The sequence below is a fragment of the Coloeus monedula genome, assembly GCF_965178545.1.
Source record: "Coloeus monedula genome assembly, chromosome: 1".
Taxonomy (NCBI): Eukaryota; Metazoa; Chordata; class Aves; order Passeriformes; family Corvidae; genus Coloeus; species Coloeus monedula.
Window position 1 is genome coordinate 96741445 of NC_138781.1, and position 26900 is coordinate 96768344.

The 26900-nt window shown below is 39.7% G+C and overlaps 2 protein-coding genes across 2 annotated transcripts in view; both read left to right on the forward strand.

Moving 5' to 3' along the window:
• The window catches only part of TMEFF1 (transmembrane protein with EGF like and two follistatin like domains 1), a gene marked incomplete at both ends in the record, with an annotated part of 110478 nt that extends 101442 nt beyond the window's left edge, over positions 1-9036 (forward strand). The window contains 3 exons of the mRNA XM_082297289.1: positions 2978-3101; positions 7121-7279; positions 8952-9036. Coding sequence (XP_082153415.1) covers positions 2978-3101; positions 7121-7279; positions 8952-9036 — 368 coding nt within the window. The remainder of the gene's footprint in view (positions 1-2977; positions 3102-7120; positions 7280-8951) is intronic.
• Positions 9037-10606: 1570 nt separating this feature from the next.
• On the forward strand, positions 10607-25448 carry CAVIN4 (caveolae associated protein 4). Its single transcript, XM_082280015.1, has 2 exons — positions 10607-11107; positions 23352-25448. The coding sequence occupies exons 1-2, from the start codon at positions 10697-10699 to the stop codon at positions 24009-24011; spliced, it is 1071 nt and encodes a 356-aa protein (XP_082136141.1). The 5' UTR covers positions 10607-10696; the 3' UTR covers positions 24012-25448.
• Positions 25449-26900: the final 1452 nt, after the last annotated feature.

The following is a 26900-nucleotide window of genomic DNA, read 5'->3' on the forward strand; positions in this document are numbered from 1 at the left end:
GGTTTGTACCTTCTCTGTTAGCTCTGGTCTTCAGTTTTTCTGTCATTATACTTGTTTTGCACTCCCATGGCTTCTCTGAGTAAAGCCATCCCACCATGGCTTTCAACATTCCTTGTGTTCCTCTTGAAAAGTCATTCAGTGCCGAAAATCTTCATATATTTTTCTCTTTTCACAAATTCTCTTATTTTCACTGCATATGATGTACCAGTTGGAGTGATTTAATGTCAATTTTCACTTACATTATGAAGGTATAAAAGGCACCAAATGCAATATACATCTTATTATGTAAGGTAATGAAACACCACTTTCAGTTCCTATTCCAAAGAGGTAACAGCCTTTTATTCATTGCATGTAAACTACCCTCGAAGTCTAGTTAGTGGAAAAAAACATTGTATATAATTATTATTATTAATGAGTATGGCTCGTGCAGTCTCACATTCAGCAAATGATGTGCATGAAGGGAGTATGCTTCATGAAAAAAGTTGTTTTGAAAATTTTTAATGCAGTACTCAGGAGTCTTTTGATAGTGAAAGCCTGAAGTGAACTTCTGTGAATTGCTTTTTTTCTTCCAGGTTAAGAGAACAGTCCACACTCCCTCCTGTTTGCTTTTGCTTTCAGTTCCTGTGAGTTACTCTTGTTAAACCCTGTTCTCTGAATGGATATCTTTTAGTCTCTAGAACCATGAGGGTCTCCTCCTGCAGTGCAGATGGCTACCTAAAGTTACATCAGAAAAGTCTCTCTTACCAGATTCAGCTAGCTTGGTGGTTTTCTTGTACCATGAGCATCAGGGTTTCAGTTTTTATGCATGACTCTTCCTCCTGGTGAAGTATTTGAACTCCTATATCCAGTCACTCTTTCAAGGCTCCTACACCAGTTAGATATTTCACTTTGGAGCTCTGAAGCAGTCTAGCAGGTGTCTCTGATTAAAAATGGATTCCTGTCAATAGGGGGTAAATGTCTGTTTTACACTAGGAATCACCTCCTGCATTTAACATCTTGTTGCTTAATATAAATTTTGCCTCTGACCTGTGTGTGGCTGTCTGGCCACTTTTCAGGGGATGCCCCTTTCAGTTTTCCACTGGGCCTCACATTCTGTGTCAGTACATGTATTAAAACCAGATACGGCGGAGCTCTCTAAACACACTAATATAATCGTCTGTAGGTCATTACAAGCCTTTGACTGGGACCTGATATGACAGTAATTAAATTCTTGGAGAAGGAGGGAGACAATAGTTTTGGGATGAGACATCCCCACCTTTCTTCTCTTACACATGTTGTGACATAGTCTATTCCATCAGTTCAGTGGTGGACACATTATCAGTATTAATCAACGTTCTTCTCTTGTATCAATATTTCTTTGTTTTCAAAACATAGTCTGAATCAAGAGGTTTCCTTATATCTAAAAGCTCTAATAGATGGCTGGGCTTTTTTTCCCCAGAACCTAATTAAAACACATTCCAGACATTTTCAGGAAAAACCTAAAACAGCAGCATATCTCTTTTTTTGTCTGGTATAGATACATTCTCTTTCTTGCTGGTGTTATTCCAAATATCTGCAATTGTATAAGAGATTTCTTCTTCACACTCCCTTTTGCTTTCTAGTCTCTTATTTGTGAAGCTATAATCTATTGCCACGGAAATGAACACAATTCCAGAATTACGCTCACATCTTAAGATCCCTGCTCTTCAGAGAAGTTCATTGTGAAATACCAACTTCTGTGTTGAGGGCTATTTTACCAAAAAAATTTTGGGGGAAAAATGGTTGAAAATGAGCACAGCTTTGGATAATTTTGGTAACATGACAGAAGCATGAAAGATGTTGGGTCAGGAGGGACTGCCTTCCTGGACTGACACAGATAGCAACTAAGTGCCCACCAGTCGCTTGCTTCATCCCAGCTTCCCCCAGGGAGATGGAGGAGAGAATCAAGAAAGCACATGTGAGAAAAACTCATTGGTCAAGCTTAAGGCAGTTTAAGAAGCAAAGGGGGGTAAAAAAGAGAAGAAAACCAAGTGTTGCAAAATCTGTTACTTGCAGCAGACTGATGACCAGCCAGTCGCTGAGCAACTGCCACCTTGGAAATACCAAAACTGTTGTTTTTATTGCTGAGCATGATTTCATAAGGTATGGGATATCCCATATTTGGTCAGTTTGGGTCAGCTGTCCTGGCTGTGTCCCCTCCCAGGCTCTTGCCCACTCCCAGTCTTCTTTCTTGCTGAGGGGAGAAGCAGAGTGAGGAGCAGAGGAAGTCTTGATGCTGTGCAAGCTCCTGTCAGCAACAGCCAAAACAATGGTGTGTTACCAGTACTATTTCAGCCAGAAATCTTCACAGCACTCCATCAGCTGCTGTGAAGGAGGTTAACTCCATCCCAGCCAAAACCAGCACACTTCCCAAAGGAATGGGTATTTTAAACACATTTCGATATTTTTTGAGTTCTCTCTCCATAAAATATTTCTCTGAGGAAGACTGCTATTGAAGTGTGTTTGATTTCAGCTTTAACCACCAGTGGTACCAATCAGATCTGGGCTGTATCAAGCAGTTTTCTACCCAGTAATCATAAAATGTGGTTCAGCGTTTTTTGAATCCTTTTTGGAGGTTTTTTTTTCCATCTGTTTACACATGGGAGAGAGCTCTCTGTATCTATGTATTATCTATGTATTAGCTCTTTGCCCCAGTGCCACTGACAAAGCTTCTGCTGATCTTCCTGCTTTGGTTTGTTTCTGTCATGAACACTTTTCTTCTTTTTGAGAAACCTGATATAAAAAGCATATCTAGATGTCTCTGAGGATCATTTTCCAGTGCAGTACATTCTAGCAAATCTCTGTAGGTGCCTCTGAAACTTCACCATTAAGCCTCTGCTTTATCATTCTCTATTCCTTTATTTACTGCAAATTTTTAAGGATATACTATTCTTGGTTGAGAGTTTTTAATTAACATCATAGAGCCATGTATAATTGTTTATGTTTATTTCTTTTCAAGACGCCAGTGATCAAAGAGAAGACATTTACATTGGAAACCACATACCTTGTTCAGAAAGCTTCAATGGTTACTGTATACATGGAAAATGTGAATTCATTTATTCCACTCAGAAGGCTTCCTGCCGGTAAGTCCTTCATGTCTCCAAAATGTGATTGAAATCACTGTAAAGTTTAATCAAAATGCTCTCTAGACATAATGACAGGGTGTAGCACTATGTGATACCTAAGCAGTGGCACAGGAGTTGTATCCCTGTGCTGTGGGCAGCACCCAGCTGCTCCAGTCCAGAGGGAGAGTGTTCAGAGGAAGGGCTTGGTCAGTCAGGGAGTTCAGAACCTGAATCCCTCTGAGGAGTGTATCCTCAGTGTTGTCCTCTTATTTTCAGCTGCTAAATCATATCCAGAGCTAAAAAACAAACAGAAACAGAAAAAAGGCCTTTGCCTTGCCTGTATCCCTGTTCTTTCCCCGTTGACCTCTCAGCCTGTTATTACACTATCTGTACATTTTATTCTTCCCGTTGTAAACTCTCTCTAGAGAATCAATATCTTATTTTTAACACTTATTGCCCTTTTTCACAGTAATAGGCATCATCTAGAGAATATAAATTGCAAAATATTCTTTAGCCCACACCGTTTGTCTACAGTGTAAACTAGCAATTCAGTACACTGAGTATTAAGCCCCTCAGTGTTTCCCAGGATATATGAATATTCCTTAGCTCCCAGATATTTTTTCCTTTAGATTTCACCAATCAAATTCTGTATCTTTGTTTTCCTCCAAAAATTATTTTTATTTAAATGATTATTATTACTATTATTTAAATATATAAAAGTTGTTTACAGAAAAAGGCCACTTTGCAGTAAGATGCAGTGCCCTACTTACTAGGAGGTTTATCCTGAGCTTTTATCTTGCAAGTTTGTACTTTCAGATTAATGTGGCTGAAGCTGCTATAACTCTTTGCTTTCCTTCGCTTTTGAAACTTCAGCTGTAAATCCATTGGATACTTTCATATTTTCTCACCTGATCCTTATTGATTGACGATATTTAGGTGGTTTTTGCACTGCCAAGATTTAAGGGTTTCCAGACAGGTCAGAGAGCAGGCAGCCCAAAAGGCAGAGCCAGTACGGTTGTCAACTTATAAAATGTTGATGTTTGCCCATCATCTTGATGGGCATTAGGCAACACTATCTGATTACAGTATTCTTTTTGATCTAGAACTGTATTTAAGACAATTTATAGTGTATTTGTCCTCAAAATATTTAAAGTAACAAGGAAATGTTTTTCACGAATGTTTTTCAAGTCTGACTTAACTAATTTTTATTTTCTCAGATTTTTTTTCTGGGAGGTGCTAATCTTATAGAAATTTATCATTTATGATTCAGAGTAAATTCAATCTTTTAAAATATTTATTATGACACTAATAATTACTGACAGGCAATGTTTTGATGAACTTAATTAATGTATCATCCCTTTAAATTCTATTTTATGGTTAGATTTACTGTTACTACATTTAACTATGTATTTATACAGTCTGAATAGTAGCTCAGCACTGAGCCTAGCACAACAAACCTCACGTGGTTCCAGCCAAGAATTTGTGACTGTCAGTTCTTAACCCTGAGTATCAGATCTCCTTTGGATTTTTCTTGGCTATTAAAATACTGATGGTCTCATGCTTTATGCATGTTTCTTACTGAAGCAGAGTTATTAAGGAAACAAATAGTTTATAACAGACATCAATCTGCCATAGTAATCATGTGCCTCTATCAGAGAAAAAAAATTCTTTCTTTCTCCAGCAAGGAAAATATAATGATGAATGCTAAGGGCCAATTGTTATTTTCAAATGCTTTCGGTTCTCATACACATCTAGCATACACATTGTTTAATTTGGTCCTCATTTCCTGGAAGCAACGTATGTGAGGTGTTGGATGACCTATAAAACTGCAGAAAATACTTGTGCAGAGCAAATTCTGAGTTTTACTTTCACTAGGGGCAGTGAATCTCCTTGCTTATTGTACAGCAGCCCTCCAGGACTGGCAGCAGGCAGGTGGGAGGAAGGTTTTGTAGCAGTCAGTTGGACAGAATTGAGTTTAGCAGCCTTTGCACAGATGGGATCAGGTCTGTCTCCTGCTGCCCCCCTTGTGCAGTGCAGTTTTGCCCTGTCCTTATGGCAGGCTGCGTCAAGGACACACAGTCCAGCCCTTTAAAAAGAAATCTACACTTCTTTATGCTAAATCAATTAATTGACTAATCAGCTTATTTTGATAAATCCTTGCTGACCTCTATTGATCTTGCTATCATACTAATGCTATATTATCTTGTTATGCATTAATGCAGCAGAATGCTTTAAAATCTGTTCTACTAGTTTAAGGCAGTAAACTAGTGCCTACTACTTCATCCTGCATGATGTAATTCCTAATACAAGCACTTCTCCTGAAATCTGCATTCAGTACTTCTCAGAAATAATTTCTTGTCATTTCAGTGTTTCTGAGGAAACATCTTTGGATTCCTTGTGCCTCCTCTGCCTTGTTTTGCCTTCTCTGCATTAAAGCAGCTCTCACATTGATAATACTTCAACTTCTACTTTCTTTAATGAAACCGAAAGCAAAGTAACAGTAAGATTTAAGTCCTCTTGACTAGTAAGGCCTCTTCCTTTTTGTGTCTTGCATGGCTATCAGCATGTTCACTCTCCTCATTCTTCTTGTATGCTTATACAAAGTTCTCTTTATTCCTTTCCTGGCTACCACTGGGCACACTTACAGTACATGGAGGGCTTTTTTAACAAGTCTTACCAGAATTTCGTTCATGCCTGAACCAAAACTCCTTACACGGCAGCTCATGGCTGGAGAAAGTAGAATCACAAGATTATGAACATGTAAACCCCCAACTATTATCCCTGCATGCAGAGAGGGATTAGGAGTTGCATTAGCAGTTGTAGAAAGGTCTTTGGTGTGATTATTTTGCTGCTCCAAACAGAATTAATTCCTACCCTAGCACAAGGCTTTTGAATGGATGAGTCTGATTTTGAGTTGCATTCAGGCTTGTCAGATCCAGTTTACAAAAGGATTGTTGCTCAGCCTGCGTGTGAGTACTTCTTCTCCAGCTTTCTGCTGTAGAGCTGGAGGCCAATTATACGATTCAGTTGTCCAGAGTGATGCATTTGTGTCAGTCGATTCTAAAGGACAAGGAACTTGCTCAGGGTTGTAAGTGGTGGCCTTTGATTCTGCAGACTTCATCTCAGTGTCTTGGGTGGCTCTTGCCTTCTCTTGTGCCTCAGCCTCTTTTGCCTTGAGACATGAATTGTTTCAGAGCATGTTTGCACTGGCACATCTCTCATCGCCTGAACACGTCACTGCTCAGGAACAGCCTCTGCTGAGTTTCTCATTGAGCTAACTGCTGCTTTGCTCAGGCAAGTTACCATTTAGAGATCTGCTTCTCTTCTGCTTCCAGCTATTTCTCCCCCACCCCATGCAAATTATTTTGGATTCTTTCTTGAACTCTCACTTGAACAGTTGTGGGCCACTGGGTTTTCTAAGCTGACCTCCATCAAATTCTGGCTCAGCCACAAGGCAAGAGGGGGTTTGGTGCTGGTGTTGTACAGCAGATTTTGCAAGATTCCACTTCTCTAGGTTGCAGCTTGTAAAGGGATCTTCCTTTTTCAAGGTGGATTTTCAACCCACATTTCAAGCTTCTCCTTCTTCTTTTTCACTTCTGTCCCATATTGACAATGGAGCTGAATGAGTTGTGCTCGCTCTGTGTTTCATGAGCATGGTTCTTGTGTTTCCTTTAGCCTTTTCTTCTTGTCTTCAAAGTGTCTACTTGTTTCACCCAGTTGACACTCTTCCTAAATATTGTACCAATATAATAATGACCCACATATTTATTTTGACAAATCAGGGCCTTCCCTACACTGGTGTGTTTTCAGAGGGTCACTAGTAACCTTATCCAGAAAAAGCAGAGCATATCTACTTGTTCTGTCTCTTTTCTTGCCACACAGATCCAAACCATTCCCTACCCCAAGTGTTACCACAGCTGCACCTTCTCACCAGCTCTTTCTCAGCTGGAGTCACCTTGGATTTCTCATTTCATCTGCAAAATGACTGGGTTGCTGTCAAATTACAGAGTCCATGAAATATTCCTTTTCTTTTTCAGGTGTGAATCAGGATATACTGGACAGCACTGTGAAAAGACAGACTTTAGTATTCTTTATGTTGTCCCAAGTAGACAAAAGCTTACGCATGTCCTTATTGCAGCAATAATTGGAGCTGTACAGATTGCCATTATAGTTGCAATTGTCATGTGCATAACAAGGTAGGTAAAGACAAAAACAGTGAAAAATTACACATTGTATGGATATACTTCTTCTGTATTTAATTATATGACGCCCAGTATTTTATTTGCTTAATACCCACATGAAAACTACCTAATGACTGAAGCAGGATGATTATGTAACATCCTATCTGCCCCTTTGTTTCTTTGGTCACAAAAGACAGATTTGTTTAAATTCAGAAACTACCAGTAACCACTCAATCTCCAGACCAAATACACAGCTGAACAGATCAGCCTTGAAACAAATCCAAGAGGTCATCTACTGTTTTAGACCTTCACTGGACTTACTGAAGCATTGCTGATAACTTATGGAAGCTATGGTCCCCAGCTACCACCCACTGAAACCAGAGAGGTTGATGTCATAGGTTCCCTGTGGTACCACTGTAAACGGTGTTACACAGAGAAAAAAGTACCTTTCACACCATATACACTTTCTGAAAATTAGTGTGCAACTTAGTGCCGTTATTAGACACTCACTATAAGAACCTATTTTATGAAACTTAAAGATGCACAAGCACAGAGTTCAGGTTTCTGGGTTCTGTCATCTCTCACCCTGTGTAAAAACTGAGATGAGAGCCATGGGTTATTTTTGATGACAAGGCATTCAGTTCTAGGACTTGAACCAAACAAGCACTGAGGTCTCTGAGATAGATTAAGGATGACTTAGTTACCTTATAGGAGCATGAAGCATTTAAGTCTTACACTTGGGCATCAGTGACACAGTTTGACTTTTCTTCCTCAAGTTGTCCTTCACTTTTTCAGCTCCACTTACACTGGGCCATAAAACTTTCTGCTACTGCATTAGTGCATGGCTTCCCAAACTCAGTGATGTAGAGGGACACTCCGTGAATGAACAGTACAGGCCTTTTTCCTTGTATCCCTTGTAAAGTTCAACCTAACCGACACTAGCTCGTGTAAAACACCACCTGTACATGTGCAAGAGTTACTTGGCTCATGCAACTGATGCCATCCCCTTTTTCACACTGCATCCTGCTGGCCAAAGCAGTGGTGTGGAAGGCTATGTTTCAGCTCCTCTTTCAGCTTCTCTATGACCATTCACCAACTCTCAGTCTCTCATGTCTTGTTGCATCCCAGCAGGACTGCTCCATCATGCATTGCCTGGCTAAGTGCCATTCTGTTCAGGATTGCTGGCTTTTGTGAATCCTTTTAGTTGTGTGTCTGGCCCCAAGAAAAGGATCACCAGAGTCACCCCACAGAGAGACCTGGGTGGGCTCTGTCTCATGGGCTGCTGTGAGCAGCAAGGCACCTGGAGGTCCAGCACTTCAAAAGTCTGATTGATCCAGTCTCGCCATCCACTGGGTTTTCAATATGAAATATGTATAAAGTAAAGCTAATGCAATCATTCCTCATGGAATGTGTTTGCTGGATCAAGGCTGAAGGATGAAACCTTGCTGGTTTCAATCTCAAGGTCAAGCAGAGCTCCCTTTTAAATGATCCGGGGCCCTACAGACATTCCCAGGTGACAGTCCAGTACTAAATAGCAGGACTGTCCCATTGGTCAGCACAGATCATAGACTTCTTGCTGTTGTTAAGTATAGAAAATTAAGCCAATGTGTTATTGCTAGGCTTAATTATACGTGGCATATATAAAATCAGCCCTTCTTTTCTATTTGTCTCTCTTTTTTTTTAACAGAAAATGCCCCAAAAACAATAGAGGACGTCGGCAGAAGCAAAACCTAGGCCATTTTACTTCAGATACATCATCCAGAATGGTTTAACTTAGTGCTTTTTATACCTACATTGACCATGTGATGTACATTTTTATTATATCTTTTTTTAAAGAATGGAAATATTTATTTCAGAGGCCTTATTTTTGAACATTTTTAGTGTAACAATGTTGGTCTGTATTCTGAAAGCATCAACTCTAACAGCTATGGACTGTTTTAGTATCTTTACTTTTATGTTTTTGAATACAGTGGTTCATTTTCTGTATCTGTATCACATGGTTATATAATAGACTTGTGCTTTATCCATGGAATGTAATATTTTTGGAAACACAGATTTATTTCAACAATGTTGTAGACTTAAAAAAGCCCCAACAAACCAACAAAATAAGTCCACATTACCTAACAAACAAGGCATGAACTAAAGGTAAAAATGTTTACAGCTTACTTTTCTTATGAGGAAATAGAAAACACTGTGTTTAAATACCGTAGATATTTAAATGTTTTTGGAAGTTAGTAACTGATTTTCTAGACACTGCCTATCGCATGAACTGTGAAGCTGTGTGCTGTGTGTAGTTGTAACATATTTATAAAATGTGTGGGCTGGGTCTAAGCACTGCCATCTACATAAATAATTCCAACAATTTATTTTTAAAGAGGAAAATTATAAATTTCATAATTTGGGAAGTTACCTGGTAGAACAGATGGCACAGGTCCAAAAGAAGTAGGTCTTAGTAGATTTAGGTATTGTAAAAAAATTGGTGTTGAATAATTGAACACAAATAATTGGAATAAAGCCTACTTTATCACTGTTAAAACTGTTTTAATACTTCTTAAACTTTTTTAAAGGAAATACATGTTTTAACACCTACAATACAGATTGTATAGTGTTTGTGATTAAAATTAAAAAAAAAATAAAAGTGAATTAATTACTAGTGCTCTTGTATAGAGTATTTTCAAGAGCTAAAGAAGTCCATCCAAATTAGTCTGCTGGTCATAGTTATATTAATAGACTGTTAGTTGTCGTTTGAAAGATCCCAAGATAAAGTGTGAATAGGATGTGTTCAGCTGTTTTAACATGTAGTGTAGGCTTTCAGAATTTTGCATGTAGGATTTAATAATTTGTTCAATAAAAAAAAAAATGCTTTCAACATTTTGAACTGGAAAAGCATGTCACAATACAACATTTTCACTATATTGTCTCTGGTTTAGTGTGTTTATTTGTTACCCCACGGGGTAATTGCAGCAAGTTGAAGACCTGAAGTTGTTTTGCTGGAAAAAAAACCAACTGTTAATTTCCCTGACTGCTTTTTGAATTCCCTCAGAGGAAAGCACTCCAGTAACATGAAAACAAAAGTAGATCTTTAAAAATATGCAAGTTTGCTTTCCTGCTTAATTAGCAAGTTACTTAACTTTCCTGGATTAACACTAATAACTTCATCACTACAGAAGCGTGACCCTTTAAACGTATGTTCCTTTCCAGATATTGCTTCCTAATTTTAGGGGTTTCATGTTGCTGAAAGTATCTGAACAATCATGTGTGGATATTTTGTAGTCAGAAGTATTTGACCAAGCTCCAGGAGCGGCGTTTCACGCCCTACTTTGAGCATCGCCGGAGCCAGCTGTCGCCCTGGCTCCCTGCAACAGCGCCAGAATCATTCTGGCAGGATCACCGAAACTTCACTTCCCTCCAACCTGGCTGAAGGCAGGCAAAATGGATCGCCGCGAACTCACCTCGGAGGCTGACAAAACACACCAAAATCGTCTCTCCAGCGCCACTGAGGAGGAAGAAGAGCAAGATGCAGCTTACACAATTGTGACAGTCCTGGACAAAGTCGCCAACATTGTTGACAGCGTGCAGGCAAGCCAGAAAAGGATAGAGGAGAAGCATAGGGAGATGGAAAATGCCATCAAGACCATACAGATTGACACTTTAAAGCTTGCCCAGGCTCATGGCAATACAGGCTTCATGGTGAACAAGTTACTGGAGAAAACCCGCAAAGTCAGCTCCACCATGAAGGAGGTGCGGGCGCGTGTGGAGAGGCAGAGCACCAGCGTGCAGAAGGTGAAAGCAAAACAAGAGGAGATGCTGAGAAAAAACAAATTCCGGGTCGTGATCTATCAGGTAACCATGAACCTAATTTCTTGTGGTACTGTCTCTTTGCCACCTCCATGGTGACTTCTGGTAGGTGCTGATTAATGAAGCAAAAGGTGCGGTTTGTCTGACATAGGAGTTATTTTGTGCTTTCTTTGACGTTGATCTGTGCTCCCCAGTGCCTTTCAGCATGAACCTACTGGCAGCAGCACACAGGGTCTATTATTAGTGTGGGTAGGTTTCTGAGCCAGTCGTGTAAGATTAACTGCAGATCAGCAAGGACTATTTGCTGCCTCTCTGAAAGGTAATATGAGGCAGGCCCTGTGAATCTTGTCATACAAACCATGCCTGACATTCATCTCTTATTTTTTTCACCGTATTAGGTAGAAGTGCAAATAGCGAAAGTGTTTTCAGGCTCCCTGAAACACAGACTTTCTTCTAACACTAATTTCAAAGCATGGCTTGTTTAACTGGCATCATTGCCCAGGCTTTCATACTGCTGACAAATTGGGACTTTTTTCATTGTCTCGGTGTATAGCAGCATATGTACAAACTAAAGCTCAGACTCACAAACCCTTCATGACAGCAAATACTACCTTGCATGCTCTACCTTGGAAATGGTTTAACATAGCACTGTTCTTTCAATCACAGTGGGCAAGGAAATCTTGTAGTTTCTTTCACTGACCTTATTCTAAGATGTTCATTGTACTTAAAAAAATTTGTGTTTGAAAAGAAGTTTCATGAAACAGCATGGTCTCACTTGCATCCATACAAACAGCGCAGACAGTTCTGGGGTCTTGTCAATGAGTGCTGTGAAACACATTTGTCTAATGGTCTGATCCTGCCTTTGCTGGAACTTCCCAGCTTCCCAGGTCAGCAGAAAGTAAGAGTGTTTGATCTTTTGCCAGAAGCATAGTTGCTCCTTTTTTACCAGCAAGTCACCAAAGCTTCTTTCAAAGGGGTTGTATTCCTCATTAGGCGTTCTTGAAAATAACACCCCTCATGAGTAACACAATGCACTTCCCATCACTCAGCTTTACACTCTACTCTTGCATCTGTTTGTACATAAATAACTTCATTTGCAATGAATGGAGCCGTGTGTTTCACTGAGCTTATTCACCACCGTGTACAGCTGACAAATTCTTCTCCATAACCTAGCTTTCTTAAATAGTTCATTTTCTACTACTGGGGAAAAAATAGCTGAAAAAAGGAGAAAAAGCTGAAGGTAGGGAATATTACCTCTTTAGTGTTCTGTTAGTACCATATAGAGCCAAATTGTGCCTCCCAGATTTTCTGACTGAATTACTTACTATAGTTTTTCAGTAAAAAGTACAGGCCCAATCTGTCCTATTATTACCATTATTGCAAGCTGCATCATCATCCTGGAATAGAATACAGGCACTTTCACTTTTTGGTTGCAAATCATTTTCCAGCTAAAGATAATAAATCTCTGTGACTCCTCTGGTTAATGGCATAATGTCATTTCATTGATGGGCCTTTACCATAATGACTGCAGCAGAATCAATGCTTTGAAAATATTTGTTCTTAAAACAGTATTCATTATATGATGCAATTTTTTTCTGCTGGCAAGACTTGAGCTGTTGTTTATTTAAAAATACAGTAACATACGGTCAAAATGGATTTACATGCAGGTGTAAAGAACAGCCTTTGGAATTTTAGGCATTTCATACAAAAGGTGGCTCTCACAATGTATACTTTCTCTAAGAAACACCTTCAGTAGGTGTTTATGATCTCTCTGCTGGTTTTGCTGGACAAGAATGACCTGCACCCTATTCTGTATGTTTAATTCTTAGGTGGTACTTTTCAGGAAGGGAAACAGCATTTTTTGTTGTCTTTCTGGCTTCCTCTTCCTACAGTGGTTTAGAACTGTCAGTGAGAATATGAATGACTCCCTCCTTAACTTCCATCCCTTTTGTAATGTAGGTTGAACAACCTTTTCCCACTTGCCCAGAGGAGAGGCAGGTATGTGGATCCCTCTAGGATCCGCCATTTAACACTTTCTGGAGAGGGATAACTGCAGCGCTGCACAAAACCTGGAACACACTCGGTAGGCAAGAGTGCACTGCAACTTCAAGGCACAGGTACACTTATGAGAGTCTCTTTCACACAAGTGCAGTGATTTTCACACTGCTGATTTACACCACAGGCACACTGCTGCAGTGCCAAGACCTGAATGACTGGAGCTTGGCTAGGATGAGAAGGAGTCTGGGAACCAAGGTGCTCCCTGTGCTATACGTTACAAATGGATATAACCAAGTTGTTTACTCTGTGGTTGTGATTGATGGCTCTTCTGTAGTGAGGTTTTCTTCTGATGAGGTGTTTGGGACATTGTGATGGGGCCAATGACCCGTGGGTTGCTGCCATGGAATCCGTACATGGGTGAGTACATGTGAGTTTTCGTTTTAACTTTTGCCAGAACATCAGCATATGAGGAGAAACAAAACACCAATTAAATACTAAAGGTTTTCTTTCAAGTGGATAGCTTTGATCTTACCACTGATGGAGGGAGTAGGCAGGTTGAAAAGGATCATTGGCTGAAGGAGATGGTCCCAAGACACCTCAGCAATGATGAAAAGGGTTGATGATATCCTCAGATTAAAAAGAGACAAAGTGATCATTCTTAAGCAGAACGATTACGGAATTGAGAGCATTCGTTTTTAGAAGGCCATGTGGTGGAGGAAAAGATTTGGTAGCAGGCAGCTCTCCTCCCTAGGCTGACTGCGTGATTAAAAATGCCAGGTTACTTCAGACTTTCTAGTGAGGTCTTTGACCCTGGAATGCTATGTGCCCTCAGACTATAGCAGGGAATAAAAAGGATGTTGTAGATTGTACAGGTCACTGCTCATTTCTGTTCAGATTAGTCTGAATAACCAGCTGTAAGAGCTATCATTTCTCTGAAGTCAAAGAACATTTAACAGTTTAAATCATTCTGACTAAATTATTCTGAAATTAAAGGGGTTTTTTGTTTTTACCCCGAAAGAACTTGTTTCATCTGCTTTTCTGCATGTTCTGCAGGTCCCTCTTTAAATGGGACTGTACAGGTACCAGAAAGTCCATGTTACTGGCCTTTTTTCTATTATTACTACATAAGCACCATAAATGAATAACAACTTTCTATGAAGGGACACGTGGATTTGTTTCACTCACTGCTGTCTGACATTTAAAACTAGTGGACATGTCATAAACCAAGTAAGGTTATGGCTTGACTGGCCTACACTATCAGGTTACAACTGATTTTTTTCCCTGTGGTTGCTCCACTGCACACACGGGCAGAGGCTCACACAAGCAGCCTTGCGTATGCCACTGATAATATGCATAAATAAGTTAAAATATACGTATCTTCTCCTGCCCACTGTGGTTATAATGACTAGGACACTAAGAATGGTGAGATCAAGATGGGAACAATAGTCTGGAAACCTGAGGTCGAAGCACTTTCATCTGAAGTGGCAGTAGAAATCAGGGTGTCAGGAGCTCAGGAGATTGCCATTAATTTGGTACCATTTGGGTATAAGAATGGCAAGCTCAAAAATTGCCCTGCAGAACAAAATCTTTAGTAGCATGGAGTTAAATAGCTCACCCACAGCAGATTGTGCTAGGTGGTTCATATTTGATCATTTTTCTGCTTTGCAGAAACATGGGAGGTCTTATCCTTTCTCATATTTATGTGCCTGGTATCTTACCTCATAACAGATAATCTGGAAAAACAACAGGTGTCAGTGCATTGTGTTGAAATGTGAAATGAAGCTTGCAATGGGTTTCTGAAAGTGTGCTCCTAAGGCCGTCTTTGTCAACTGTGTAATATTTTCATTAAAAATCTTGGTACAGAAAAGGTGTGATAATAGTAAAATGTGCTCAAAATTAGAAGCTGTCAGTTCATAGAAAGAAATATAGACAAGAAACCAAATTGCTTTTACAGCTGGAATAATGCTAATTTGAGTGTACATGGTGCTAATTCCTGTAGTTTTAGCTCTGATCTGAAACTATAAATGGATGTCTCCAGTCCTGGAGACAAAAGGGTCTGGACAAAACTGCCTTCTAGAACTCATGGGAAGAGAAGAAACTTAAATTCCTATTGAAGTGGAGTGTGAAAACTTAATGGGAAAAAAATGGTGCAAATTGTCTGACTACCTCTGACAGCAGAATACTGGCCTCAAGAGACCAGTGACACTGGGCCTTTGTTGGAGTCTTGTGGCAGAAACCTTATACATATTGCCTTTGCTGAGAATACAGAGAATAAAATAAACCCAAGGATTGTGTCAGAGAGTGTCGCAAGAGCCCTTTGTTTGCAGTGTTGAGCCCAGTGCTCCAGTTCAAAGTGCAGAGCTGGCCCCGTGCTGTGCAGCAGCCACTCATGAAGAGGCTGTCAACCAGATAAAAAAACCTGCATTTTTAGTGATATGTTTGCAAGGAATGAGGAGAAAGGAAAATTTAAAAATAATAATAATAATAATAATAAACCCAGATGTTGGGCTATTTCTGTGTTCCTAAAATAAAATAGCTTGCATATTTTGCAGGACTGTGTTCATACCAGATTATAAACTTGACTCAACACCATTTGGTCTGGTGCCCCCAGACCTGTTCCTTGGGGATGATCCTCACAGGGGACAGGCTGTCCTCAGAGCTGCCATTGATTTTTCTCGACCTATTAGCACTGAGTGGTGGAAACAGCTGATCTTAGTTTACATTTGCACTGGATGCAGCTGTCCAGGGCTTCCCTTGTGGTTGCCCTGCATGTCAGCGGAGGAGCACAGTTACAACATGAGCCTCCTGTGCTGTGTCCCTTCTCCGTGGTCATAGAGGCTGCTTGGAACTGTCACCAGGAACTGTGGCTGGCTGCTGTGGGCACGTATGTGTCTTAGAATGGAATCATGGAATCACTTAGACTGCAAAAGATCCCTTGAGATCATCAAGTCCAGCTGTTCGGCAGCACCCTTCATTCCTGAGGCACAGATTTGGGAATGGACTTGACTGGGGACACGTGGTTGGGATTCATATTCTCAGCACTGCCGAAGATAGCAAAACCTTGCAATTATTCCTTTAGCACAGGAGTAAAGTTGATCAAAACAGCACAGGAACAGAGATAAGGAATATGTGAAGTCACAAACAGGAAGTTTAGGATCTGGGACAGGACTCATCTTGCCAGGCATTAGATATCAGTAACACAGATGTTTTTACATTTGGCTTGTATACTCCTTTCAAGGAAGCAGAGAGAAGTGTGTGGAACCTGATTCCCCCAACCTGTTGTAGACATCTGCTTCTGGATACAGTTTCTACGTTATAAGTATCTGTTCTCCCCATGTAGTTAAAAGGTTGACCAGAAGTGAGTTCATATGGTGACACATTTGCTAGGGCAGACAAGTTCAGCAGCTCCTGAACTGGCTTTCACTTGTACTTGAGGACTCTTCCCTGGTCTAGCTGACTTGTACGAGTAGTCACCATGTGATGAATGAATGAATCAAAACATTACCTTTTTTTTTTTTTTTTTTTGCCTTGTGATGCTTTTGCTCCTTCACTTACAATGGGCTTCCAGAAAAATTGGAAATGAGAGATTTCACCAGTTTGATTGCAAGCCTGAGAAGTGACCTGCAGAACTATTCCCTGATCTAGTTCCATAAAACAATAGCAAAGCAGAGAAAGTGTGAAGCTTTTGTTTTCCCCTGAAGCTGCAGTCATCCTTTTTATGCAGCATGTGGTAGCCTGGAGCCAAGGGCTTATCCACTGATGTGGTGTAACTGGGAAGTGGTTGCTCATTGACTGCTGCAAGCTACAGACAACGATAATGGGAGAATGAGCCGAGTTCCTTTGTAGTCATTGTATGCTGGTGGTTGAATTAATGAATTTCTGTCAGAGTTTAAATAAAAGGGATGTGATGTCTTTTCTCAGGAAAGAGAAATGAGGGGAGTTCACTGTTCTGACCAGGCTGGTTTTCTGTTGTGTAAAAATAATTCTAAATGCAAGCAACAGCACTTGGCTGTAAAGTCTTATATTCTGAAGTGTTTATTCTCTGTCTACTTTACTTGATAAAATTTCTTAGGTGGCCTTTTAAAATAATCCTATTTCACTCTCATCTGAGCAGCTTTTTGGCCTGCTGGCAGAGAGTCTGAAATGACATATTTGCAGAAGAAATGAAGGGATCACTTGAGATTTATAAAGCTTCACTCTTAACTGTTAGAATATGAGTAAAAGTACTGAATTATTTGTAATTGGTTATTCATCAGTGGTTTCATATTGATTTAGAGCACAATTTCAAGGAGATGTTTTGCTGGTTTACCTTGGCTACCAGTCTGAATAACAAATCATTCATTCAACATGCAAATTTCTATGATTTCTTCAAAACATTGTGGCAACGCAGTTTCCTGCTCATAAGCTGCCCATCATTTGCATCACCAGTTGTCATAGACACAGCAGTTGTGCCAGAGCAGGCGCTGGGTAGCCTTTGACCATTTTGCTACTTTGTGCTCTGCTTCAGAATTGTCCGGTGATCACCAGCCAGACCCATCTGTGCTTATGTTAATTGTCACCTGCACTTTCCCTGTCACACATCCCAAGGCTGAAAGATAATTTGCTGTGACCTTTTCCATGTGCAACACAATGACTCCAAGTTATGGAGTTTCATCAGTCTCTCCTCCCTACTTATGCTGGGAGCAGTTTATTTAGGACCATTTTGAGTCTTGATTTTATATATATACAATACACAATTTCATAGATATATATGTTATTTTAGATATATAAAAAATTAATTATTTGGTCATTCTGGTTTTCTGTTTTCTTTTATTTAAAAAAGCTTTGTTCTGCTAAAGTGTTGATTGAAATTAGGCAATAGTTGAGAGCTGATAACTGTTGCCATTATTAAAGCTGTTTACAGTTACATTTTCAAGCTATTTGGAAAGAGAGCACAAAACCAGTTTATAGCGTTTCTAGCAAATATTTACATGTAATAGAGTGTATTACCTTTTCTTCTCTTTGCCAACTTTGGAAGCCAGTTTGAGTTTTGAAATACGAACCTAGAATACATGTGCCAAAAACCAGGGAAGGACAAGGGATGTAAAGCTCTTGAATTGGCTGCATTCATTAAACTGCCCTCATATTCAATTATTTTTCATTTTCAAATGGTATAATAAAATTATTACTGAAACTATCATTAAAATGTTGATGTACTTAAAGCCTAAGTATTGTTTTACGGTGACATTATGTCACTGTATCACTTAGCAAATCAAGTGAGCTCTAAATGAAAAACACACATTTTCTTAAGGAAAATAAAAGTACTGCTGCTATTAATTATTGATTCCATCTGTACTCCCAAAGAGTGGAAATTTAGCTAATTAGTTTGTGAGGGAATCTTTTCAACAACCCTTTTTCCTTTTCCCAGCCTCACAGTCCTTGCTGAAGGCATGATGTTCTTCCAGCAGCCCCCTTTGGCTCCTTAGTGCAGCAGTAAGTGAAGGCTACTTTTAGAGCCAACCTGATCTTTACCAGGACACTATGGCTGCAAAATACCTGAGACATTGCTAAACAATTTGCTCTGCCATTTCCCCCTTTCTCCTCCCAGAGAGGAGGAGAGCCTGACTGTGCAGGCAGGGTTATCAAGCAGGCACTTTCTGAAACAGCCTCTTTTCCCCTGCGGATTTCAATTATCTGAGCATTGCCACCTTGAGAGTCTCATAGTGTTGATGAGAGGCACTGCCACATTTAAGATTATTTACCTACTGGTTTTAAGGTTTCAGTGAGGTGGAGAAGTCAGCACCTTTTCCTTTGCATGGTTAAGGAGCAGGTGTGTTAGCCTTCTCTCATAAATGCTTTACTATATCCTATGGGGAAAAAAATGCTACTGCTTTGATCCCTTCCTTGTGGTCACAAGATGCCAGCAGTGCCTGCAAACTGGTCACTGTTCCCTCCCATGGGTGCTGAGCAGCTAGAATTTTGGCAGCCAAGGGAAAGGTTGAAGAGCAGAAGGAGGGTTTGAAGGACACAGGCTATGTCCCCTTGAAAATTTTCTAATTGTGAATTAAAGTGAAATGAGAGCAGAGGGTGAAAATGCCAATGATGGAGTCAGACTTCATTGGGTTTCAATATTCTCTGCCCCTGGAGCCATCTGTTCCAATCAATGCCATGCGGGCCTTCTTCCTCAAAGCTGAGGGTTACTTACATGTTTACTTTGTATTCAGACAGGCCCTTAAGAACTCAAAATTCTTTGGCTAGGCATATTTGAGAGGTTAAATACTCAAAAAATAGGAAAAAAAAATTCAGGTTTTAGATGCTTTCTTAGCAAACTCACTGTGCCATGGGCTTCACCAGCCACTCCTGAACTGTGCACTTGCACTCTTACGGTGTCATACCTTTAAGTTTTGTCTGTTAAAGATTTTTCTTAAGCAGTGGATCTAACTACCCTGCAACTACAACTGCAAAAGTCTCCAGGATTTTTCCTTATCGTTCAACCAGTGCTTTCAGTCTCTCCTTTGCTACCACAAAACCTGAAGTCTTTTTCCTTTCAGGCTTCATTTCCTTTGACACCCATGCATTTCTCCAAAACATTTCCAGTTTCAACACACCATCTAATCTGATTCCTTTCTCCCCTCTCTCCTCCTACACCCATTCACAGCACACAAGCCCTCTTCTTAGCACCCTTGTCCCCTTACAAGATTCAGACCTACATGCAAGGTACCTGAGCCATGGCATGTTTGCTCAGAACAGATGTCAGCTTGGGGGAACAGGTAGAATGACTCAAAACAGAACCAGCTTCACAGAAGAGCACTTATTTCTTTGTGTCAGAACCCAGATCCATTCCCAAATTGGTGAAAAATGCCCAAATGTTTCTGTGTTAGTGGAGGGGCCATGTAAGTGTGAGAAGGTGAGAGATGCATAATATAAGCATGTGCGTTACATTTCTTGTACAAACCAAGACAACTTCCAAATCAACCACTTACATGACAGATTTACCAACTTTTTTCTTGGAAGAGAAGGAAAAATATTTTTCTGTTTGAAAGGTCTGTTTCCATTGTGTTGAGAGGTGGATACCTTTTCAGGAGACTATGGCCAATGAGCAATTATGGCCAACAAACACACCAGGACCAGTGTGAGCACCCTCTGCAGGTGCTCCTTCTAGGAGGAGTGATGAAAGGGAAAAGGAATGCTCAGCTTCCACAGATTTGCGTTTGGATTCTGGCCTGTGCATGTCTTTGGTCTTTGCCAGTAGACAAGACAAGCAGAGTACATGTCCTATGTATTAATCAATAGACAGCCCATATGACTGCATGCCTCTTTCCTCAAGAAATCATGTTGAAAATAATTGACTGCTTGGTATAATCTTTCACTGTGAAATAATCTCCTGTCCTCATTTTAGATCCTCCCTTACCTCCCATGAGGTGGTGGTGGTGGTAGGTACAAGTTCTTCGTAGCAAAATGCTTAAGCAAAATTTTAACAAAAAGCTTGCAAGCAGCAGCATCGATGGCTCAACTCCCTTCTCATCCTTCCTGAACATTGGACTGCCCAGTCCTGCTATTCCCAGTCCCATCTGCTTTCTAGAAAAAGGAGAAAGCTCTCACCCAGTTTAGGGCTTTGTTCTGTGCTGCTGAAATCAGTAGGTGTTTGGTCTTTGGTTTTAGTGAGCCTATAAAGCAGCAGGTAGCTATATGCTTTGACTCCATCTGTTTCCCACCTGGTACTAAAGCATCTTCTTCCTGCCTTAGAAAGGATGAGCTCCTCTCTTCTCTCTGCCGCACAGATATCTAGTGATAAGAAGAAATGAGTTAGGAGCAGGAGAGAGAAAGGAAGCAGATGAAAAAGCTCACCTACAGAGACTAAATCACCGTATTTTTATTCTGAAACCTTCCTAACATGCTAGACAGGTGCACTAATACTTTCCACTTTGGTAACATCCAGAAATCGTGAGAGGAGATAGAAACTCACACTAATGTTTTGCCTCGCTACATTTGATTCTGCAAGATGTGTGCAGACACCAAGGAAAAGAAGAAAATAAAAGATCTGGCAAAGTTTATGCTGCGAGTCTGTAGGAGAATGAAAATATTTCTCAGGATCTGCAGCTCTAGTTTCTGTGTCTCATCTACAAGATCTTCATTTCACATGTTCTTGTCCATAACTTTTAATTCTAATGTGTATATGAAAGCTAAAGTGCTCTCTTTTTCAGCTAACAGACTAAAGGCAAATACATAAAGTTAAATAAAAATCTGGCAGTTGACAAAAAGCACAGACCAATTCTTCTTCCTAAGGAAGACAAATATTGCAGAGAAAACAGTCTCTCTGCCTTCCCTCCTTTTAAAAAGTAATCTTCATATGAAAGGCATATTCATCTCCCCATATTGTATTCATTTCTGTAAGTACTGAAATGTTAGAATATTCATTCTGGAAATATTTTTGTTACCATTTCAGTTGAAGGAGTGGGGTATAATTTAAAAACTTTGAGGAATTATTATCCAGCTGTGTTTTAGTTAATTTTCAGGAAAAAAAAAAAGAGATTATGTTTATATGTAGAAGTCTTTATATAATTAATGTTAATTTGCACATGTTAATGAAGATGGTTATTAGCAAAACATTGTAGTTTTGTTCCTGCTGTTTTTGATAGATGAGCTGAATAACATTCTGCTGTAATCAATGTAACACAATTTGTCCCTATTTTTTCTAAGCATTAACCACTATTTTACTAGAGGGTTTTTATAGAAGCCAAGGCATGATGAGAGACCCTTAAGTGGGCTTTATCTGTCAAATAGCTCAGTGTATGTTATTTTATGTATTTCTAGCACTCAGTAAAATAACATGACTCACTACTAATGAGTCACTGTGAAAAATGACAGACATCTTTTTGGCTGGAAACAAGTTCACAGCAAAATTTCATGGGTTCATAGCCTCAATATTTTCTACATGAGGATGGTAATACTGAGGTAGAGTCCTGACACTGTCAGGCCTCAGAAATCACCTGAAGTGGTTAGTACTAATGGGAAACAGCTTAGAGAGTGTAATACAGCTGCTGTACCTGTTTGCACCCCAAAGGGCTGCTCCTCCTGGGAGAATAGCACACGCACATGCATGGAAAAACCTGTGAGGGAAGAAGGAGGTGGCATTGTCCACCTCATACCCCTCCTACAAGTTACAATTTTTCTACTCTGCATACACTGCACTTCTAGGTAGAAGTAACTCACTAACACTGAGCCACAAATTCATACTGTCCATGCAGATCAGGGAAACAACTTTTTTAGGAGATTCTCCCTGTTCAGATAAATCCTTCATCACCATAAGCTTTTGTCCCTTTTTTTTTTTTTTTTATGTCCTTAACCACTAGCTGATTCTAGGCAAATTTTTTGTTTACTGTGGACAGTTTTTGGAAGTCTTCCATGTCTTTGAGGTTTGAGCCTCTAGCAATTTTTCTTTGGAGAGGCTGCATGAATTCCTAGGGCTAAGGTGTCTAGGATAGTCACCACTTCCAAACATGCAGCTGACACACATTAGATGTGTGATCTAAATATATAATTCTGCATTCCCAAACAGGCCACCAAACTCACCACAGGAGACAAAGGTGCTTGCTCAGGAATATAATACATTTCCAAATGGAACAAATCAAGTTCACCTCAGCGATGGTACAGGTGCTGAGTGAATTGAATGTTACTGGGTTTACCAAAAACCATCTCCCTGCTTTACTGACTTTGTCCCCTTGTGCAGACAGCATATCTAAGTTGATATGTTGGGGTTCATCCCCTTCTGGGCAGCAATGGAAAGTGTTTGCTAAGTTCCAAATAGCCAAAAATGCACAACTGTCTTGGTAATAGTAGTAGACTGAAGCTACTCATATCATCGAGGCATTTGCTTGGACAGTGTAGAGCTGACACCAGCCCAAGAGCCTCTTTTGTCCACAGGGTGTGTGCTTTTATCAGCGAGAAATAATGGATCTAGGTCCAATCCAGAGGAGCAGATAAGCTCCCAAAAAAAAAAGACCTAGACAAGTCTGCTCTGAAAACCATTAGAGGCCAGTACCCATAGGACTATTGCATTAATTAATTTCAGGTAGAACCACAGTGAAAAGAAATCTTTAATCCTGCATATAATATCTTTACAGAACTTGGGAAAGGTTTCTTTTGCCATTTGTGTTATGCACAGATCGAGTACGATGGTACAAGCCTACCTTACTTTGTTACCGTATTATATTTCCACTAATTAATTGCAAGCCAACCAGAAAAAAAAAAAAAATTGAATCACCATCTTTTTGAAACACGCTGGAACATGACTCTCTGCTTTCATTCACAGGAGGAAACAGAGTGTCCTTCATCTCTCTCTGTTATCAAAGAGATGACAGCAGGTGAAACTATAGAGGATGATTTCTTCCCACCTGATGATCTGTCTTCTGATGAAGAATATTATATTGAAGAAAGCAAAGCAACCAAGTTCAAGAAATCAGGCATGAGGCGCATTGATGACATCAAAAAGGCATTTTCAAGGGAAAATATCCAAAAGACAAGACAAAATTTTGGCAAGAAGGTAAACAGGCTTCAAACTAGGATAGTGACCCCTGAGAGGAGAGAGAGAATCAGGCAGTCAGGAGAGAGACTGAAACAATCTGGGGTAAGAATCAAGAAAACCATTTCACAAGCTGCTCCGACAAAGGAGACATTCAAGATCCATAAAAAAAATAAAGAACGAACAGGAGCCGAAGGTCAGGAGGGGATCCAGGAAGCCAGCGTACACATCACCTCTGAGCTCCCATCAGCAGAGCCCTTCACCGAAGAAATCTCTTACACAGAAGTGATCACTAAGGTAAAGAAAGACAAGAACAGTGCAACAAAAGCTGCTTCCCAGTCAACTGAAATAGGGGTGACTATCCCAGAAGTCGTCTTTAAGCAGGAAAGAAAAGAAGGAGGAGGAGGTGATGATGACGTCCCTTTGCTAGACTTAAAGCAATCAGCATAAGGAGTCAATGAGCAAACACACCATACTGTCCTCACTGAGCAAGAGGGAACACAGTATGTACTCACTCAGCTTTAGAAAAATGTGTGAATTTGTGTTATATCACAAACCGTGTTGGTGTTGTTCTGCCATCCACACTGATGTCTGTAGTGTTTTCTTCCTGACAAAAGTCAAGCCATGCAAACTGAATGAAGGGGCTCCCCCTGTGTTTCTGTGTGTGCCGATAGCCATCGTTAACCCAAATGTCAAAGGGAGATAGGAATCTGCTGCATTTCCAAGATTGATCTAGCAGTCACTTTACAGCCTAATCACTCTCATTGTTTTATGTACAACAGTATAAATTTATTTCCATTATCTTATACCAACTCATCTAATCAGAAAACAGTAACAAAGCTATTACTTCATATTAGCAAAAGGAAGAATTATGTAAAATGTAGTTTAGCTGTACAAATATTATCATTTAAGGGCCCTCACAGAAAAAGCAGGAAGAGCATATTCCTGTTTTACCCACAGTGTGAAAAAATGTGGCAGGAATTATAGGGCTTTGAGTAAATTGTGCTTTTTCTCAGTGGAAAAGAGAAGCTCCTGAAATGACTACAGGTTATTTCCAGACTTCTGGAACAGGAAGGTTCATTGTAAGCAAGCAATGTGTTTTGTGCACTTATGGAGTAAGAATTAAAAAAAAGACATATTAAATATGGAACAGCAGGAAGAAAAGGGAAGAAGGTATCTTATTCATGTTTTGGAAAGATGAGATTGTGAGAAAGGCAATGATATGAAGCAGTAAAAGTGGGATAAGATGAATGTATGGGTTCTGGATAAATAGAGAGAAAAATTAGAATATTATGATTACAGTTTCCTTGAGAGCTTTTAGAAAACTGTTACTCTTTACAGAGGATCATAGTGTTTATGAGCATAACTGACCAGACAAGGGAATTGTTTTGTTTTCCACTCTCTGTGCTTTTTCCGAGCTTCACTGCAATTAAAATCTATTCTATAAAGTCACAGATGTACAGAGCCAATCCATAACCCAATTCTTTTTTTCTTATCATCATCATTATTGACCAGTCACAGCCTCAGGGATTATGAGACAGACACCCTTTGGACTATGGAATGCTGTTTATTTGCAACTCTCGGGAGCCAGTGCCCTGACATCAGATATGTTTGTAAACACGACTGCTACACTGACAGGGGGTGCAGGACTGTATTGCTCTCTTCATTCTTCAATGGAGTTGCCTTCAAAGCACTTATCTAAAGCAATGTTAGTCATTACTATGTGTGTGAAACTTGTACAATACTGCCAAAAGCTGTATGATTGTATTTAATATATGGGATTCATTTTAACAGAAGAGCGTAACTTGGTTATCTATATACATTGTTTGAGGACTTCCGGCTAATTGTTAATGTATCATTTAAATATAATTAGTTTGATTTCAAGTATTCTGCCTGCCAGTTCTTTCATTTAGTCTGGTGTACATCCCACTTGAAGTGAAACAGCTTTAGCAATAGTAACTAGGGGAACACTGGTTGGGGAAGGTCAAAGTTTTACTATATTAGTGACATTTCAAATCAAATTAATGTTGTCAGATTGGGAGCAGATTGGGAGCACTCCACTGAGTGGAAGGGCAGGATAGAGCAAGAGAAGGAGACAGAGAAAGGAACACATTTCTGTCAGCAGTAAATTGTTCATCTCCACTCTACTGTAATCACATGCAAAAAGGAAAGAAAGTGTTTTGCTTATAGGAGACACTAACGGTTTTGTTCAGTGTTTTTTGCTAGTGATAAGAAGCCTTTCTGGAACAAAGTGACTTTATGTTCTTCTTCAGTTCAGTATAAAACTGTGGCTATCTTCAGTGAAATACTGTATGATTTTTCTGGTTCTTCAGTAATATGGCCTGCATTCTGTTCTGCAAGATTTGGCGTTTTCCTAAACTGATAAACAGGGTTTAGTTATTGAAATGAAAACACTGATGTTCAAATAAGCTATTTCTTTGCATTTTTATACAGCAGAACACTAAGTGCTAGAACATCATTGCCTCTAGATTTTCTTCATATAGCATTTAATTTTCTCATTTTATTTGACAAAGAAAAGAAGTGATGCAGTTTCCATGGAGCTTATAATGTAGCACCAGATATAACCTCTATCAAATATATATTTTTTTAATGTTTACTTCTAGCTTCAATTGGGCAGAGGATGATTTGTTTTCATAGCAAGCAGGGAGTTCTTCAAGTGTGCAAAGTACTTCAATGTACACTTTTTATTTTAAATTACTATCAGTGTTACCGACCTGACTTCTACATGTACCAAGACATCAAAGTTAAATTACTCCATTTTCCTTCATAAAGGCAGAAAACACTATGGTTTGCGACCTCAATTTCTGTGTAGCAGCACAGCCCTTTGCTGCTTGAAGCCTTCCCCCATCTTTTTCATAATTTTCAAGATCAATGATCATGAAGCCAAATCCTTCAGCCTTCTCAGAAACAAAATTCTCAATGAAATTGGTTGACATACAGCTGCACTGCAGAGAGGTCTGGTGTATATTTTTTGAACAGTTGGTTTCACTTGAAAAGATAATCTTGCCGGCACTGTTGCTCCTAGCTCAGAGGAAAGAAAGGACCCTGTCCCCATCTGCTCTGTTTTCCAAGAAGAAAGCTGGCACTCTGTACTTCGTTGTGGGTGTGAGTGTGAATATCAAACTTCCTCATGGAAAGAGCCCCACAATTGCTAACTGCAGAGTAAAATAGGTTATGGGAAGGGATGAACTACTTTCTTAGATACTTGCTATAAAATATTGAAAGTGTTTACATGGAGAAACATGAATCTCCATGTTTACACGGAGAAAAAAAATATTAACAAAGTTCTGACTCCAAGTCCTTCTTTCATATCACCCA

What these genes read in the sequence shown, in the direction of transcription:
- CAVIN4 (XM_082280015.1), top strand. Translation starts at nt 10,697, where the DNA reads ATGGATCGCCGCGAACTCACCTCGGAGGCTGACAAAACACACCAAAAT. An exon ending in TCCGGGTCGTGATCTATCAG is followed by an intron (nt 11,108 to 23,351) that starts GTAACCATGAAC and finishes TTTCATTCACAG; the next exon opens with GAGGAAACAGAGTGTCCTTC.